The sequence below is a fragment of the Pipistrellus kuhlii genome, unplaced genomic scaffold (genome assembly GCF_014108245.1).
Source record: "Pipistrellus kuhlii isolate mPipKuh1 unplaced genomic scaffold, mPipKuh1.p scaffold_m20_p_6, whole genome shotgun sequence".
NCBI classification, from domain to species: domain Eukaryota; kingdom Metazoa; phylum Chordata; class Mammalia; order Chiroptera; family Vespertilionidae; genus Pipistrellus; species Pipistrellus kuhlii.
In genome coordinates, this window is record NW_023425562.1 from 23,875,292 (window position 1) to 23,892,706 (window position 17,415).

General features: G+C 50.7%; 1 protein-coding gene across 4 annotated transcripts in view; it reads right to left on the minus strand.

Moving 5' to 3' along the window:
* The window catches only part of PREX1 (phosphatidylinositol-3,4,5-trisphosphate dependent Rac exchange factor 1), a 166,996-nt gene that overhangs the window by 70,469 nt on the left and 79,112 nt on the right, over nucleotides 1-17,415 (minus strand). For all 4 annotated transcript variants that reach the window (XM_036418583.2, XM_036418585.2, XM_036418582.2 and 1 more), the window contains exons 4-5: nucleotides 9,926-10,030; nucleotides 1,193-1,294 (exon numbers count right to left, since the gene is read on the minus strand). In XM_036418583.2, coding sequence (XP_036274476.1) covers nucleotides 1,193-1,294; nucleotides 9,926-10,030 — 207 coding nt within the window. The remainder of the gene's footprint in view (nucleotides 1-1,192; nucleotides 1,295-9,925; nucleotides 10,031-17,415) is intronic.

The following is a 17,415-nucleotide window of genomic DNA, read 5'->3' on the forward strand; positions in this document are numbered from 1 at the left end:
GAGATGATGGCCCAGGGTCTGGTCGGGCTCCGAGGCTCAGGTGTCACCCACCGTATCCAGCAGAAAGTCAAGTCCAAGAATTCCCTAGTACTTCTCCCCTCCCCTCTCTCTTCCAGTTCATGAAGCTAAGGATGCACATGGCCCCAGGCATGTGCATGAGGCACCGCCAGCCAAATTAGTCCACCAGCAAAGACTCCAGGAACAGCTGTCAGACCCAAGGCCTTGAGGATGGCGCCAAGGCAAGCTCAGGTCAATAGCCCCCACTTCCAAGGGCTGAAAACCCTGAGCTGAGAGCAGCAGATGGTGACAGAGCTATCCACCCAGCTGGAGACCTACCCAGAAGCCGGCTCTAATGCTGAGAGTGAAAACTTCTTGGGTCCCCACACAAGCAGCAAATCTTCCCTGGTCTCCTGGACCAAGACGAAGCCAAAGGCTGCTGGACAGCACAGGAAACAGCAGTTTGTGGATCTGTTTGCCCATCCTCTTCCACAAAGAGCCCATATTTTGGTGAGAGGGTCCAGTCTGTCCCCACCACTGGGCTTTTAGCCTGTGGGACAGTGATTGGTGAGAGGCTGGAGCACATGACAAAAATCTAAGCCAATTAGAGATCCCTTGCTCAGGGTGATTGATTGGTTCAGGTATGAAGCATCTGACCCCAAATCTCAGCCAATCAGAACACAATATCATCTTGCTCACTGCCAATGGGCCATGTCTTAGCCAATCAGACCCTAACCCTGCCCAGCTGATAGCGATTGGGGTAAAGCCCAAATCCAAGCATATAGGAGGAGGAGAAATAGCACAAGCAAAGGCTTCATGTCACTGATTCAATGTAAATATTATAAAATATTTATCCAAGTAAAAGCACGTGACTCAGGCCCAAATCATTCAGAATATCACATTCTCCTGGCCTCAGATGGCCAAAGCCTGAATCACCCTCAGGACTTCTGCCAGAGCTACTAGAAGAGAGGGTAAAAGGCCAGAGTAACTATAGCCCTCTGTGACCACACTGAAAATAAAGCTGAACAGTCAAAAGCAGAACTGAGCAAGGGAGAAAGAGGCAGGGTCCTGGTGGGATCCAGCCTGCCCCAGACTTCTCAGCTGCTTGAACTAGCAAATTTTATTTTGTGATTAAGCCAAGCAGAGCCAATCTGTCACTTGGAACACAGTGAAAGGAGTGGGGTGCCGCTCTCACCTTGAGAAGGAGGGGGTACTTGCAGATCCTCTGAATCGGAGACAGCAGGTAGCCCTCCAGAGGGATGTCCGTGGTCTTCCGGCCACCCAGCAGCATGCAGCTCTGCAAAGGGACAGAACACCGTCATTAAAACTCGCCAAGGACAACAGAAGGATCAGGCCACCCTCAAAAGGCCATGGGATCGCTCTTAAAACTCTTAAAACACAGCTACATACTCTGGAAGCAATTTAGCAACACCTAGGAGAGATGGAAATGTGCATACAGGGTGGGGCAAAAGTAGGTTTACAGTCGTTTGTGTGGAAAATAATTCAATAAGCCTATATAATAAAAGGCTAATATGCAAATAGACCGAACAAGGGAATGACGAGTCACTATGACACGCACTGACCACCAGGGGCAGATGCTCAATGCAGGAGCTGCCCCTTGGTGGTCAGTGCACTCCCACAGGGGGAGCGCCGCTCAGCCAGAAGCTGAGCCCACGGCTGGCAAGCACAGCGACAGTGGCAGGAGCCTCCCTCACCTCCACAGCAGCATTAAGGATGTCCGACTGCTGGCTTAGGCCTGCTCCCTGTGGGGACATCCCTAGAGGGCTCCTGGACTGCGAGAGGGCACAGGCTGGGCTGAGGGAACTCCCCGCCCCCGAGAGCAAGAATTTTGTGCACCAGGCCTCTAGTTAATAAATAATAATACAAGAATAAACTGTGTTTCGCATACTCACAACTGTAAACCTAATCCCTTCACCCTCACCCCCTTACCCCCACCCCCTTACCCTCACCCCTCGAATTCTATAACCCAACAGAAGGCCTCCATCAGACGTGAACTAAATCCTGCCCAGTCCCTATTGTGGTGATTAAAGTTTTATTGGAACACATCCATCTATTTACACATTGTCCATGGCTGCTTTCAAGCAATCATGGCAGAACCAAGTCATTGTAACAGAGACCACAGAGTCACAAACCTAAAATATTTGCTATCTGGCCTTTCACAGCCACATGTGCCAATCCCTCGCCTAAAGAAGCTTTCACACCTACACACCAGGAGACAGGAACACGGGCTTCAAAACGGCCTTGTGTGGAGCAGCAAAACATGAGAAGCAACCTAATAAGAATAGAAAAACATGTCTGCAGGACACTTTTGCACCACAGTGACAATGGGGAACTAAAGCTACAGAGCTATGTGGATGAACCTCAAAAACATACTTTTGAGCAAACACACACACACCACACACACACACACAAATAAAAAATATGCATGGTAGGAACCAATTTAAAACCTTTAAAGACACACAAACCCAAAGTAGGCATTGTTTATAGAGAACAGGTCTATAGTAACATATAAAGACATGTACAGGAAAGAGATAACATTCCAAGATCTAGAGAGAGTTACGTCTGTGGAGGGAAGGTTACCATGGGATTTGGAAAATGAACCTGCAACCTTCAACTGTCTGTCCCTGAAAAGGCTTTCTACCGTCACCCGGCAGGTGAGGGCCTGCGTACTGCCGCAGGGGTACCTGGCTTCTGGTTTGCAGCGTAAAGACTGCAACGCACCCCTCAGCTCCCGGCTACCTCCCTGGCCACCTCACCACCCACATCAGTATTGCCTTCATGCCAGCTCCTTTCCTGTGTTCATTCTATCCCCCTGCCTACAATGTGTTACTCCTCCCAATAATAATTAATAATAATAAACCCATTATTACCATCATCCACAGCTAACGCTGGCTGATAGCTTAGGATGTGCCCAGAAGGTTCTTGACAGTTCTCATCCTGCCGCCAACTTCCCTTCGAGCTAACCACTAGTATTATTCCCATTTCCCAGCTCGGGCAACTGGGGCTGGCAAGGGTAAGTGTTTCTCCTCAAAGTGAGCAGGAGGTGGGATCTCCATTCAGGCGGGCTGAAGAAGAGCCTGGGCTTGGCTACCCTTACCCCAAGCCCGGCATTCTTCGAGGCCAGGCCAGTGCCCTCCCTCCCTCCCCCCCCCCCCTACACACACACACCTCCGCCTTCCCCATCTTCTCTCAATTCCCAAGACCCTGTCCTCCTGGCACCTCCACAGTAGGCCGGCTGTTCCATGTGGCTACAAACCACATGCAGGAATTTATCGTCCTTTCCTCTGGAGAGGTTCCTCTTGGACCCAAGGGGGCTCCAACCTCAGCATCCGTGTCTTGGCTGCCAGGAATCATGAGTTTCGTGTCTGTGGTCCCTCCGCCATGCCCCTCACTGTCCTGAGTTACGAGGGCTGACCACGTGCCCAACAGAAGCATGAATGAATAAATGGGCGGATGAACCGATGCAGGTGCGAACTGCCAGCACATGCGGCCGTGAACGGGTCTCAGCCTTCCTCCTCAACACCGCGCTAGCAAACTGGCAATGAAATAGACTCTTGGGAAAGGGATTCCCACCCTATCACTCATTCATCCTGCGAATTCACGACGTGTGCTTACTGTGTGCGGGCGCCATTGCAAGCACTGGGGGAGCTTCCCCCCAGGTCAGGTGAAAATGTGATCGGAGAACCTTTCCCGTGTGCTCATCACCCACGAGGCACTGCGCCTCATGCTTCACCTACCGGTCAAGCTCATCCTCACGGCCCTAGGATAAGCCCGGACTGTTCGTGCTTAGCCACAGATGGGGAAACTGGCAGAGAGAGCCCAAATGACTGGTCCAAGTCCACTGCCTTCCAGGAATCTGAAAGGCCCCCTCCCCGGAGAAGCAGAATCCCAGGGACCCCGGGGCCCTCCGGTGGCGGGAGCTGCATGGCTCCTGCCCTCACGTCTAAGCCTGGCACAGACGGGGGATCGGGGAGGTGGCAGCTGGGGGATGCCAGGCGCCACACTGCTCACACTCAGGCCTTTGTCCTCGGAGCCAGACTCCCCCCCCCCCCCCCCCCGGGCTGCCCTGGTGATGTCAGCTCTGGGCAGAGAGAGGGGCGCCTGGGGTGGTGGGGAAGGGCTTTCCAGAAGCCCCCAGGGCTTGGCCAAAGAAAGGCCCGTGTCTCTTTGTCCAGAGTTTTCACAGGGCTGTCACGGCCACCAACCAGACTTCTCCCAAACCCCTAGATTGTTGTTTCACTTGATTTTCTTTTCTTTTCTTTTTTTTCTAAGAATAAAAGCAAACATGCACAGAGCTACCATTCACTATTCTACGAAGATTACACTCCAGGCACTATGGGAAGAGCTTTTGAAAACTATCCCTTTAAACCCTCCTAATTCACAGAACGGATTCAGGTGGTGTCGACTTCCTCAGCTTCCGCACCTCCCTTGGCAGCGTGCCCTGCACGGTCCCGGGTCCTCCTTTCTGTCCATGCTGGCTCCCTGGCTGACCTCTCCCAGGCCCATCACCCTAACACCATCCCATCTACTGACGTTCAGATTTACATCTCCAGACTGGCCCCTTCCTCCCCAAACCCCCACCTGGATGCCTCCAAATGGCCTTTTTACAGTTCCCTCTCTTACCTGTTCCTAACCCAGCCTAATTTACCACCTCAGGAAACTTCAACTCTATTCTCCCAGTACTTTGGGCCCAATACCCTGAAGCCATCTTTAACTGCTCTCGTTCAGTTACTCCCCAGAACCAACCACCCTTCAGACCAGTCAGCGGGACCCTCAAACTCCCTACGATTCCAACCACCCCTTGCAGCACCACCACTGCCCCGTCCTGCCACCATCATCTGCCTGGACTGTTGCCGCAGCCCTGCAGTGGGGTGAATAGTGTCCCCGAAAATGCCACACCACCCCGAATCTCAGAATGTGTCCTAATCAAGGGTCATTGGGGGTATGGCCAGTTAAATTAAGATGAGGTTATACTAGATTAGAGAGGTCCCCATCTGACCCTGTCCTTATATGAAGAGGAGAGGGCCAGGGAACAAGGCCACGTGGAGACAGAGGCAGAGGCTGGAGTCACATGTCCACAAGCCAAGGACCCCCTGAGGCCCCAGAAGCTGGCCGAAGAAAGGAAGCCCCGCCTGGAGCCTCTAAGGGAGCAGAGACCTGCCGGGGCTGGTCTCAGCCTCTGGCCTCGGGAGCTCTGAAAGATAAGTTCAGCCCTTTAAACCACCCGGTCTGTGGTCACTGTTAACGGCAGCCCGGGACACTCGCACCAGCTCCCCTGTGCCTTTTGCTTTCAGTCTCACACTGCCAGGTGGCAGACCTTTCAAAATGCAAATTACTTCAAGTCATCCCTTTGCTCATAACCACCAAAGGCTTCCCATCCCACTCAGACTAAAACCGAATATTCCAAACTGCCACGCGTTCCAACATGGACAGATCGCGCAGGCGTTATCTGAGCACAGGATGCCAGACACAAAAGCATCCTGCATGATTCCATTCGTGAAACATTCCAGAACAGGCAAGACTAACGTTTGGTGAGAGGAAAGAGCATAGTGGTTACCCCCGGATGCAGAGAGGGGCATGGCGGAGGCAGGACACAAGGAATCTTCTACATCTTTACCTCAAAATATCACATGATCTCCCTCATTTGTGGAATATAATGAACTACATAAACTGATGAACAAAAATAGAACCAGACTCATAGAAGCATTGAACAGACTGTCCAACCTATGAGGGAAAAAGGGGGTGAGGGGCTAAGAGATCAACCAAAGGACTTTTATGCATGCATATGAGCAAAACCAATGGACACAGACAGTAGGGGGGTGAGGGCATGTGCTGGGGGGTGGGGAGGATTGGGGAGAAGTCAAATGGGGGGTAAAGGAGACTCATGTAATACTTTAAACAATAAAGAATTTAAAAAATAACAATAAAGAAATATACCTTTACCTCTATGGTGGTTTCATGGGAGTACACATACGTAAATATTCATCATGCTGTGAGTATATTCACTGCATGTATGCTAGACTGCAATAAAAAAAAGCTAAGTAAAAATCTCAGTTCCTCTCCATTAAATGCTCCTTCATTCTCTGGCCTTACTTCCTTCCACGCTTCCTCTTACTCTCTCCATTCCAGCAACCCTGACCTTCTTGCTCTTCTTCAAACACACTTCTACCTCAGGACCTTTGCACTTGCAGTTCCTCTACCTGGAAAGCTTTTCCCCCAGATACCCCTTTGCTTCTCTCATTCTTTAACCAGGTCTCTGCTGAAGTGTCACCTAAGACGCTGCTTTTCAAAAACCAATCTAAAATAGCAGACACCACCCTAATCCCCCAAAACATCCTGTTGTCCTTAACTTACAGAGAACAATGCCACATGACATTTAGGTCTCCCCTGCTTGAACGGTCACTTCATGTCAGTAGGGGCTTCTCTTGCCTTGGTCATTGTTTTTTGTTTTGTTTTGTTTTTTAATATATTTTATTGATTTTTTTTTTTTTTAACAGAGAGAAAGGGAGAGAGATAGAGAGCTAGAAACGTCGATGAGAGAGAAACATCGACCAGCTGCCTCTTGCACACCCCCTACCGGGGATGTGCCCGCAACCAATGTACATGCTCTCGACAGGAATCGAACCTGGGACCCTTCAGTCCGCAGACTGACGCTCTACCACTGAGCCAAACCGGCTTCGGCTTGGTCATTGTTTTATCCCCATACTTAGCATGATCCCTATCGCATGGTAGGGGCTCGATAAAAGCTGTTGAATGGATGAATAGATGAATGAATGAATGAATGAATGAGCTCCACTTTATCAACAAGGAACTGAGGCACAGAAAGACAAAGTTCTCACCCCATCTTTCAACTAGTGCACAGCACATCACATCATGAATGGAAAGCCAGAATCTGTGTGTTCCTAACGCCCAAATAGCCCATGATAGACATGAGATGGCACTTCTGCAGGTGGCCAAACGCTGGGAGATGCCAGCAAGGGGGGAGACAGATGGCATGTGTGCTGGCACCCACACGTCCTCCCCCCTCCCAAGCTGGCCTAGCCCAGCTGCTGCCAAGAAAGGGGCAGTTTGGACCACTAGGAAGACGGCAAGGCAGAGGGGAAGGAAGGACAGAAAAACTGAGGCCCTTCTCTCCCCACATCCCCAGAAACACCTTCGTGCTTCCCAACACACAGCTAACCCAAGGGGACGTCCCTGGAAGGTGGGGCTCGGTGCCAGCATGCTAAGCGGTGCTGCCTGAAACTCGAAAGGTCAATCACAGAAACATGGTCATGCATGTGGTCTTATAAGATATGACTTTGTTTTTGCTTTTTGCCAGACTCTTATGAATGTGAGTGCAGAACCGGAAACATAAAGACACAGCTACCAGCAAGGATGAAAAGCATCAGTCAGAATTCATGAGGCACTTGTGACAAAAGTGGCAGTGAGTCAACCAGCCTGCCCTTCTTCAGATGCTCACTGGACATGGGCCAAGCAATGGGAACTTACACGTGAAGGACACATACATTTTGAATCAAAATTCTAGAAATACTTTGTTGGAGACTCTGCCTTACGGAAAAGTGCATGCAAGAATTTTACGATATAGTTTAGCTCTCCGGACACCTGGTTAACACTCCTTATGCCATGTCAGTTATCTGTTGTTCTTTTATTTGCTGGACTCTGTATGTGTTGTCAGATGGGGGCTGGGACTGAACGAGTAGGGGATTTAGAGGCGAAAGACCAGGATTCAAACCTCTGAGAAGCTCAATCATTTTCCAATCATATGCACTCTTAAAAAGTCATTTAATATTTTGACGTCATCAAAATCACCTTTGGCAAAGGCTTAAGGTGTCCCCTAACATAATCTTCCACAGCAACAGGATTTTCAACTAGGCACATGGCTGCCCAGAATAAAGCCTCCATTTCCCAGCCTCCCTTGCAGCGAGGTGTGGGCATGTGACCAAGTATTGGCCAATGGAATGTGAGTGGAAGAGATGTGTGCTGCTACCTGTTGTACCCTTACTAGGAGAAAGGTAGTCCTTCCTTCCCACCCGTCCTGCATCCCACACCTGAATGTGGAAGTGGGAAGAGGTCTTTTTAGACCATGTTAATGAGGGCACACCCTATGGCCTTGGCCCCTGATACGGTAACCCCTAGACTGTCTACATCACGTTAACATGAGAGAGAAATAAATGCTTACGTTGTTTAAACCACTGTTAGTTGGGATGTCTGGAACTATATATCTTCACTCATACACAACAGTGGCTGGTAAAGTTCCAAGGAGATCACAAATGAGAACCCACACCAGTGAAGCTCTCTGCAATGGTAGGGAAGACCAGCACGGATGTCTAGTGCTGATCAACATCCATTCCCCACTTACTTCCACAAGTTCAAACTGTCCTTCAAGCATCCACCACGCCCTTAGGGCCTGTGATATATGGTAGTTGACCCTCCCCTCCAGCTCCAGAAGGCACCAATCAGAGCCCCAACCTATCCCTCTATCTACAGCAAGCTTGGAAAATTCGCACTGAGGGGCCAAATGCTGCCTACAATGAATATTTTTGTGGCCCAGCCAATATAACGGTATGTAAGAAACGTTTTAATAAAAATTTCGTAACTTAATTTTTACAATATCCTGTTATACATAATTACAAATAACGAATTACGACTTTCGCTAATGACTGATTACTCTATTTGCATTCATTTCCCTTACGCGCCTTACGTGCAAACACACAATTTCTCTCCACTAATACTAGCAGCAAATATTTTAGCAGCCGATTGCCACATCATTAATCTTATACTGACTTGTTTGGTATGTGCGACAGGAAATATTTTGCTTTCGGAGAACGAGAAAAATAGGTTTATTTGCGTTGTGCTTATTAATTTGTGCAGTTGTTCAGTGTCTAGTAGGTTCATGTTCAAGAAAGCAATATTCATGTTTATTAAAATGTTCTATTACTTTACGTTAATGTTTACTCATTTATTTCATCCCTTTGTATTCAGCACGTCTCTATTGAAATAAACCTACGTTTCTATGAAAATTGAAGCTTTTGTTTTTTTGTGGCCCACATACACTTAAACCTTGTTTATTTGGCCAGGGGTTAGCCTTTGAGTTTGACGTGCTTCATCTACAGTTCAGGGATAACCTCTGAAGCCAAGAGAAGCCAGTTAGCACCAGACCCAGGATTTTGGCCTTACTATTGGGCAAGAGGAATTATCTTTATCCCGGAGTTGCTCTGCTATGAGCCGGTGTAAGTGTGGAGTTGCTGAAGGCCACGCCGACACCACTTGAGGAGAGCTGCCTGGGAATGGAGCCAACGCAGAGAAAAGCAGTCAAGAGACACATGCCTAATGACAACATCTGAACACCCAGATGCTGCTGTGCCTAAAGCCCTCTCAGGTCTTAATCTTCCCAGGAAAATGAACCAGTAAATTCTTTTTGGGGTTTTGTTTTTGTTTTTGTTTTTTGGTTTTTGGTTTTGGTTTTTTTGCTTAAGCCGATTTTAACTGGGTTTCTTTCACTTATAATTAATTAACCTAAATAATAGTCATCTCTACCACTGGAACCCCTCTCATTAGAATCACTGCTTTAGACTAGGAATGGGCAAACTTGGCCCTATGGCCAAATCCAGCCCTCTGCTTGTTTTTGTAAATAAAGTTTTATTGGAACACAGTCATTCCCATTTCTTTACATTTTATTTATGGCTGCTTTTGTGCTATATGGGGTATGACACACAAAGGCAAAAGTACGCACGCTCTGGCCCTTTACAGAAAGTGTTTGGCGATCCGTTTGGACAGATTACTCTGGCTGAGGAAGGGATCGGGCAGCACGGGCAGCATGGAGGTGGCAGCACGAAGCTCTCTTTTGCCTGCAATGCACAAGGCTGAAGCACACAGAAGAGAGGGGTAGGGGTGACGGGTCACTTACCAAGAGGAAGGCACGCACGGTGGGGATCTTGTTCAGTTCCACAAGCAGCCGCAGGGCCTTCTCGTGGTTGCTGCAATATTCCTCATACACGCAGAATTTGTCCTTCTGCAAGACAAGGACAGAGCCTGAGACAGGTCATGGCAGGCAAAGACGCTCTGAAGTGTGCTGCCGACTAGGCCTGTCGGCCTACAGAGCAGGCGGGATTTCAGGTACAGAGGCTCCCACTCGCTGCAGGTCTCTCAGCCTCTACTTTTGTACCTATAGTTCTGCACCCATAGCCTGGGTAACCTTTCCGGAAGCAGCATGGCCCAGGATCAAGTGTAAAAACTCAAGCCAGATGGGCTGGGCTTGAATCTGGTTCTGCAGTTCCAGCTGTGAACTTGAGCCAAGTTATCTGCCCTCTCCTGCCTTCCTCTGATCTCACCTCCTGGCCTTCTATCCACTCCTTAAGTCTGCCATGCCTGTCTACGTCAGGGCCTTTGCACCTGCCATCCTCTCTACCTGGAACACTCTACCTGGAGGCCTGGCTACTTCCCACCATTCAGGACTCCCACCTCCTCAAATGACACCTGGGCCACCCTAGCTAAAGAAGCCACTCAGGTGTTTTCTATCACCCACGCACCTGTCATTTTCGTGATGGGCCCCTCACAATCTGGACTATCCAGAGTATTTGTTTCTCAGTTGTCTTCCCACTTGGCAGTCAGTTTCCTGAAGGCAGTGAATATGTCTGTCTTGTTCAACAAAATATCCCCAGATCCTGGCACTCAGTAGACCCTCAATGAATACTTGCTAATTGAATAAACTCTGCACACCTACTATGTGCTACACCGTGTATATATGAACTAGAAGAGTCAAGACTAGCTCCAGAATTAGGGGGAACAAGTAGATCTCTGGTCCCTGCCACACAGCAGTGGCATTCCTGAGGCAGCGAGATAATTCTATTGACCTCCAGATGCTCCTAAGTCCAAAGTTGGAGTCTTTCCAGCCTAGAGGTCACGCGTGGGTCATCAGATCTGTAACCATCAGCCAAGGTTTCCGGAAATCAAAGGGACAAGAGCCTTCTTAGCACGAAGCTCTCCACCAAGCATTCTCGGTTCCAAAAATCTCACAGAACACTGTCACCCAACTGGCCAAACTCCAAACAAGGATGTCCTGGGTAAGGCCACTGGGCAGGGAGGGCTGAAGGGCCTCCACCTTGGGCTGGGGGATGGGCAGACGACCCCAAGCATGGAAGGAAGGAAGAGGTGGGTCTGCAAAACAAGCAGCTCATCTTGTCTCTAAACAAGCCCCCAGCCATCCTGCTGATGGGTGCCTACAGGAAAGAGGAAACCAAAGAGGAGGGAGAATGGGTTTCAGAATCAATCAGCGGCCCCAACACACCCAGTGCACTGCGGCCGCTCTGTGTGCACCATCTGAGCAGACGGCCTGAGCAGCCAAGTGCTCACAGCACAGAGTGTGGCTGAGCATGTCGTACATGAATGAGGGCAAACTCATTAAACCCTCACAATAACCTGGCATGACAATTCTTGGACTATACTCACCCACATACATGGGAAAACAAGGAAAAATCATGGGCCCACGGTCTCACACCTACTGAAGGGGCAGAACCAGGATGCAGTCTCTCTTAACATCCATGCCAACTTCCAGTTCACGGTCACACAGCATGGGATGGGGACAGGGACAGAGGTGGGAGGTAAAAACTATGGGTACAAATCTCAAGCCACAGACCCATGGACAAAGTCACTGCAGCATAATGTGACTCTAGAACCAGACCACCTGGGCTAGAAACCCAGCTCCAAGCTTCCTAAGCAGCGGGTGACCTTGGGGGAGCTGCTTTACCTACTTATGTCTCAATTCCCTCATCTATAAAATGAACATAATAACAGACACACACACACACACACACACACACACACACACACACTTCTTGGGCTATTGGAAAATTAAATAACAGTGTATGTAAAACAAGGAGAGCAGAGCCTGGTATATAATGAACACTTATAACATTTCAAAGCGCTCTAAAAGTACTAGCCACAAACACAAACGCAATCAATAAAAGTGAATTAATAGGAAGAAATGCCACCATTATCCAAAGGGTACACACGTCAGGGACAAAACTACCCTAAACCCAGACTCCAAAGAACCACCGGACGATCTGAAGCATTATAATACACACACTACGTGCCCCAAACACCACCACCAATAGGGTGAGCACGGAGAATCACGCACTGAGTCACCAACTCCAGCACCTCACCCTGTGTCTGCAACCCACGGAGACCCTGACGCACTCATACACACAAGGGCAGGGAGGGAGAAGAGGGGACCCCAGCACCTCCCACACTGCCCAATCAAGGACAATGGGGATGGGTAAAAAATCTGGACTGCAGGAGCTCGCTCAGGCACAAATAAAAGGACGTGAGGAAGGCTGCCAGACACTTCGGGAGCCGGGGCCTCGGCTGCAGACCACGGTGAGGCGGGCTGCGGAGAAGAGGAGAGGACTTGTCTTGTTGTAGGCGACAGGACCTGGCCTGGGTCTGGGGCCTGCTCTTGCAGAGAAGGCCTGCAGGGCTTTATATGAATGACAGCAGGAGATCTCAACCAGATGTTAAGGAGCTTTAGGGAAAAAACTGCTCTGCAGCCAAGTGCAGGGCCTTCCTGGATCTGCAGACCGTACCTTTCGTATGGTTCAGAGGAAAGATACCCGAAGCCCCAGGATCACTACCAGCATCAACCTTGTACGTTGTTAAGTGCAGGCTTTGCAGCCAGACCACCCAGGTTCGTAGCCTGACTCTGAGCTTGGGCAAGGCACACGATGTTTCAGAGCCTCTGTATTCCTGTCTATAAGCTATAGAGCACAATGGCCTCCCGCCATAAGGCTGCTATAAGAATTATCAGGTGAGTTCATAGCAAGTGCTTAAAACCGTGCATAGTAAGTGCTCGTTAAGTGTTAGCCATTGTTGCTGCTGTTATTATTGCTGTGGCTGCTATGACCATCATTATGATTTCAGCAAATTCATTATCGCATTGGTGAGTCTGTCTATGGCAGAGTGGAGCAGCAGATAGGTAGGCTTGATGGCAAAAAAAAAAAAAAAAAAAAAAAAGACACAAGCAGAGTGAAGACAGAGGGAGCTGAGTCGACTCGTGGGTCTGGGGACAGCACCAGGCAGACTTTAAGAATTATGGTGGGCCTCCAGCCCCGGTGTCTTACTCCTCATCCATACACTGTCCATCTCCCCCATCCACTCCCTGCACTGTGAGCCCTATGGGGGCGGGGCTAGTTGAGCTCACTGCTGTGGGGCCAGTGGGGACTGAAGTCCCCAGCAGAGTGCAGGCATCCGACTATTTATGAATAAAAGCAAGAAAGCAGAAGGAGGAACTGAGAGCGGCCTGACAGCCCTCACATCAGCCCCATGCTCCTTCCAGAAGACCTTGGTCCACCACAACCACAGCCCCGGCTCTTCATTAGAACATCTTGTTTCACTGACCCAGCATCCGTTCTGTTCTGGTCACAGCCCCCAATTCTTCCCCTGAGGGACCTCCTTTACACTCGGAGCCCACTGGCCCCACTCCACTCCCAGGCACCACAGGCGAGCATGTCACTCAGGCCACGCCAAGCAAAGAGAGCCCTGTCCTGGCAGCAGCAGTCCAAGCTGGGCCAGTGCCAAAGGCCCCGGGCTAACATCAATGTGAAGAGAAGCTGTCTGTGAGCTGTGGCTGCCGAGCTGTCAGCACCAGCTTGAAACACCAAGGCACCTCTGCCACCAGGAGAGGCACCCACTCCCTTCCCCCGCACCCCTCAAGAATGAAGCCAGTACACAGGAAAGCAGAACCTAGAGACAGACCAAGTCCTGCAAACATCAGAGGGGGTCCTGGATCCAGCTATGCCTGAAGCCAGATCACTTCTGAACATTCCGTTTATATGAGCCATTACCGTTCTTGTTTTTGTCACTTGCAGTAAACACAGTCCTGATACAGGCACACTTTGAAAAGGGGCAAGAAAATGACAAAATGGGGCCCAAGCCTAGTGAGGTGACAGGGTCTCCCGTTCATCTCCATCCATACGGTGAAGGGGCCGGGCCAGGAATAAGACAAATCTGTTTCCTGTCGCATGCGAACACCAGTGAATAGGGACTGCTGGCTGGAACTCTGGTGAGGAGAATTCTGGAGCCCCCAAGGAGCACAGAGGCAGAGGTTCTGATGGATTAGCGATGTCTGCCGCAGATGCAGGAGAGAGAGTAAGTGATAAGATCACCACAGCTGTGTCATCCCGGATCCCCGGAGCCCCTTCTCGGACACTCTGCAATGTCATCCTCTCCTTCAGCCTGTGGAAGGGCTGAAGGGACCAGGGCTTGAGGCTCGGAGAAGTTAAATTTAGGAGATGACAACACCCCTCTTCAGAGCACCAATCCCACTTCCCTCACTCCCGGGCCCTTTCATGGAGCCCAAACCCAGCTGTGTCTCAGGCCTGAGACCCTGCAAGTCTGGAAATGCTGCTTTTGACAGCTAAGAACCCCAGTGTTCAATTTCCTCCGAGGGCCCCCACATAGGCATTGATTGTTTTTCCAGGAAGAAACAAACAGTTGTGCACACGCAGATGTGGTGGGTAGGGAACACATGGCTGTGGATCTGGGCTGTGGAGGAGGAGGGGCCAGCTGCCAGCTGGGGACAACTTGGGGAGAGTGTGTAGACCCCCAGAGAGGACTCAAGGAATGTCAGAGGTGGTGGCTGCTGTCCACAGTACCTGGGGGGACAGGGGGGGACGACACTAGCTCCACGGAGACCCCATGCTCTGAGCCACTCACTTCACACCCTGAGTGGCTGGGACTCAGCACAAGGAAGGAGCTAGCTATGGGACATCTCCCGCAGTGCGGAGGGGAGAACGAGATCCCAGTCTCACTTTTGCCAGGGACTCCCCAACCTATCCACACAGCTGCAGGGAGAGGAGGCTCACATGTCCCTCAGGCCACACCACTTCCCTGTAAAAACTCAGAATAAAATTCCCACAGGCGCTGGCCCCCATGACATCCCACACTCCCTCCATCGCTCCTCTGCTCCGGCCACCACCGTCTCCCTGCTCCCATCCCACGGGCCCTGCCCTTCCCCAGACCATCCCATCTCCCCACCTCACAGAGGCCCACCCTGACCATGTCCCCAGACAAGTCATAGGGCACCCAGCTGTGTGCTCATCTCAGTATTTCAGATGAGTAACTAACCTTTTATAAGTATGTCACAAATGCTGCATGAGACATAATAAAAATTGATTTGTCATTCACCTGAGATCCAAATTTGCTCAGCACAAATTTACTCAGCAGCCCTGGGTGCTTCAACGTGCTAAATCCAGCCACCTGTTCCTGACTTCCCAAGGTCAGACGACCTTGAGTCCAGTCACTCCTTCTCACACCTGCATTCATCATCGTCACAGCCCACATCGCCATCTGAAATGAAGCCCCCGTTAACTCCCTCGCCCTCTGTTTCTCCTGAGCATCATGGCAGCAGGGAGCAAAAGCTGTCTTATTCAGGGCACCATCCTCAGGGCCTAGCACCATGCCTGGCTCACAACAGGTGCATAGTATGTATTCAGGAGACTTTGTCATGTAAGATGGTGAAAACACACAATCCCTGGAGCCAAACTACATGGACTCAAATCCTGGCTCCAACACGTCCTGGCTGTGTCAAGGTGCATGATGAGTTAACCTCTCTGCGCCTCAGTTTCCTCATCTGTAGAATGGGTATAAAACAGCACCCACTGTTTAAACTTGTTAGGGAGTTTTCAGGAATTCATAAACACAAAGCACTGAGAACGGGGCCCCGCACCAAGAGAACGTTCACTCAGGTCTAGTCTGTGATGAGGGCTAGTAGTGGTTGGATTGAGGGTGAGGGGGTGAGGGATTCTCCCACTATCAACAGAGGGGGTGGCGCCCACCAGGGGGCTGGTGTGTCAGCCAGGGCCCTTGCTGGGTCTCGTGCTGCCCTCCCTCTGCTGGAGCCTGTCCACAACGCTCTGGGCCCAGCTACAACCTCAGCACCGGACACAAACAACCTCAGCACCAGACACCGCCTCAGCAGGGAGCGAACAAGCCTGGCAAGGAGGCTGGCCTGGAGACACCACCCTGGGATTGTGGTGGACACTGTGGAGGGCCACGTGCACCCCGTCAGGACAGAGGCACCCAAAGCCCCCAGGGAGTCCCTCCCCGGGAACGGCCCTGGGCCTGGGGCTATACACACGCTCCTGGGACAGCCCGTGTCCGGGGACTGGGCACTGCGGGCTGCGAAGGCCCAGCCGCATGGCTGCAGCTCCAGGAGGCCTGAAGCGGAGTCCCTCCTGGTGGGGAGTGCACAACCTCCTTTCAGCTGCTCCCAGCCACCTGTGCTCAGATCTCAGCTTCCAGAAGCCCAGCCCACAGCTGCGGCGGGGATGAAGAGTGGGCAGGGAGCTCCTCCCGGGGCAGGGGGAAGCGGGGGTGACATTTCCAATTAAAATGATGCTCTAACTTAAAAACACTGAATCACACCGGAGAAAGCTGACTCCCTTTTCAATTGTTCCCGTTATCGCAGCAGCTCGGTGTGATATGACTCAAACTCCATCGCACAGGGGTTTATCTTCCCTCCGATCTAATCGGGCAGGCCTCAGGCTCAGAACCCCAGGTGGGGGGAGTTTCTAGACAGAATGCGGTAACTCAGCTTGGTTTCTATTTGCATTCCTTTTTAAGGTTACCTTCTATTTTTAGCAACCATTTTCCATTTCCAATGATGATGCAAATTTCCCTTTTTAAATGTCTATTTAAGGTGGGGTGAGTTTTTTTCAAGTAAATCTATTTCTTAAACGATAAAATAAATAATATTATGAGGGCTGCCCAGATATAGCAGAAATTACAAAGTGTATAAATCAATGAAGTCTGGCTTTGCCATTAGGAGGGTCCAGATCCCACTTCTTCCACCTATAGAGGCATGACCTGGGATTTAACCTTTCAGGTTGCTTGCCTGTTGAGTAGGCTGTCTGTCCCCTGCTATTCTGGATGCAAGGAGCAGTGGACATGACAAAGTCCCTACCCTCGTGCTGTGGATATTCCAGGGGGGTGGGGGGGCAGACAAGGAACAAAAAGCAGCAAAATATCCAATGTATCAGAGGGTGGTAAGGATCGCTGACAATAATAAGGGCGGGGGGCCTGGAAGGGCAGGGAGCATGACCATCCTGGACAGAGTGGGCATGAGAGAGCTCACAGAGGAGGGGGCATTTCCGTAAAGATTTCAAGGCAGGAAGGGACAGGAGCCGCAGGGACGCCCGAGGGAACCAGCCCAGGCAGAGGGAACAGCACACTCCACAGGAATGAGCTCCCTGTGTTCCAGAACAGCGAGGAAGCCAGCGTGACTGCGATGGCCAGCGTGAGGTCCCAGGAGCTGGCAGGGCCTGGCAGAGTCTAATGAGTCACCAAGTGCCCCAGACATCGCTGGGAGATGCCAGAGAGTGCCGGGTCCCATACGCAAATATG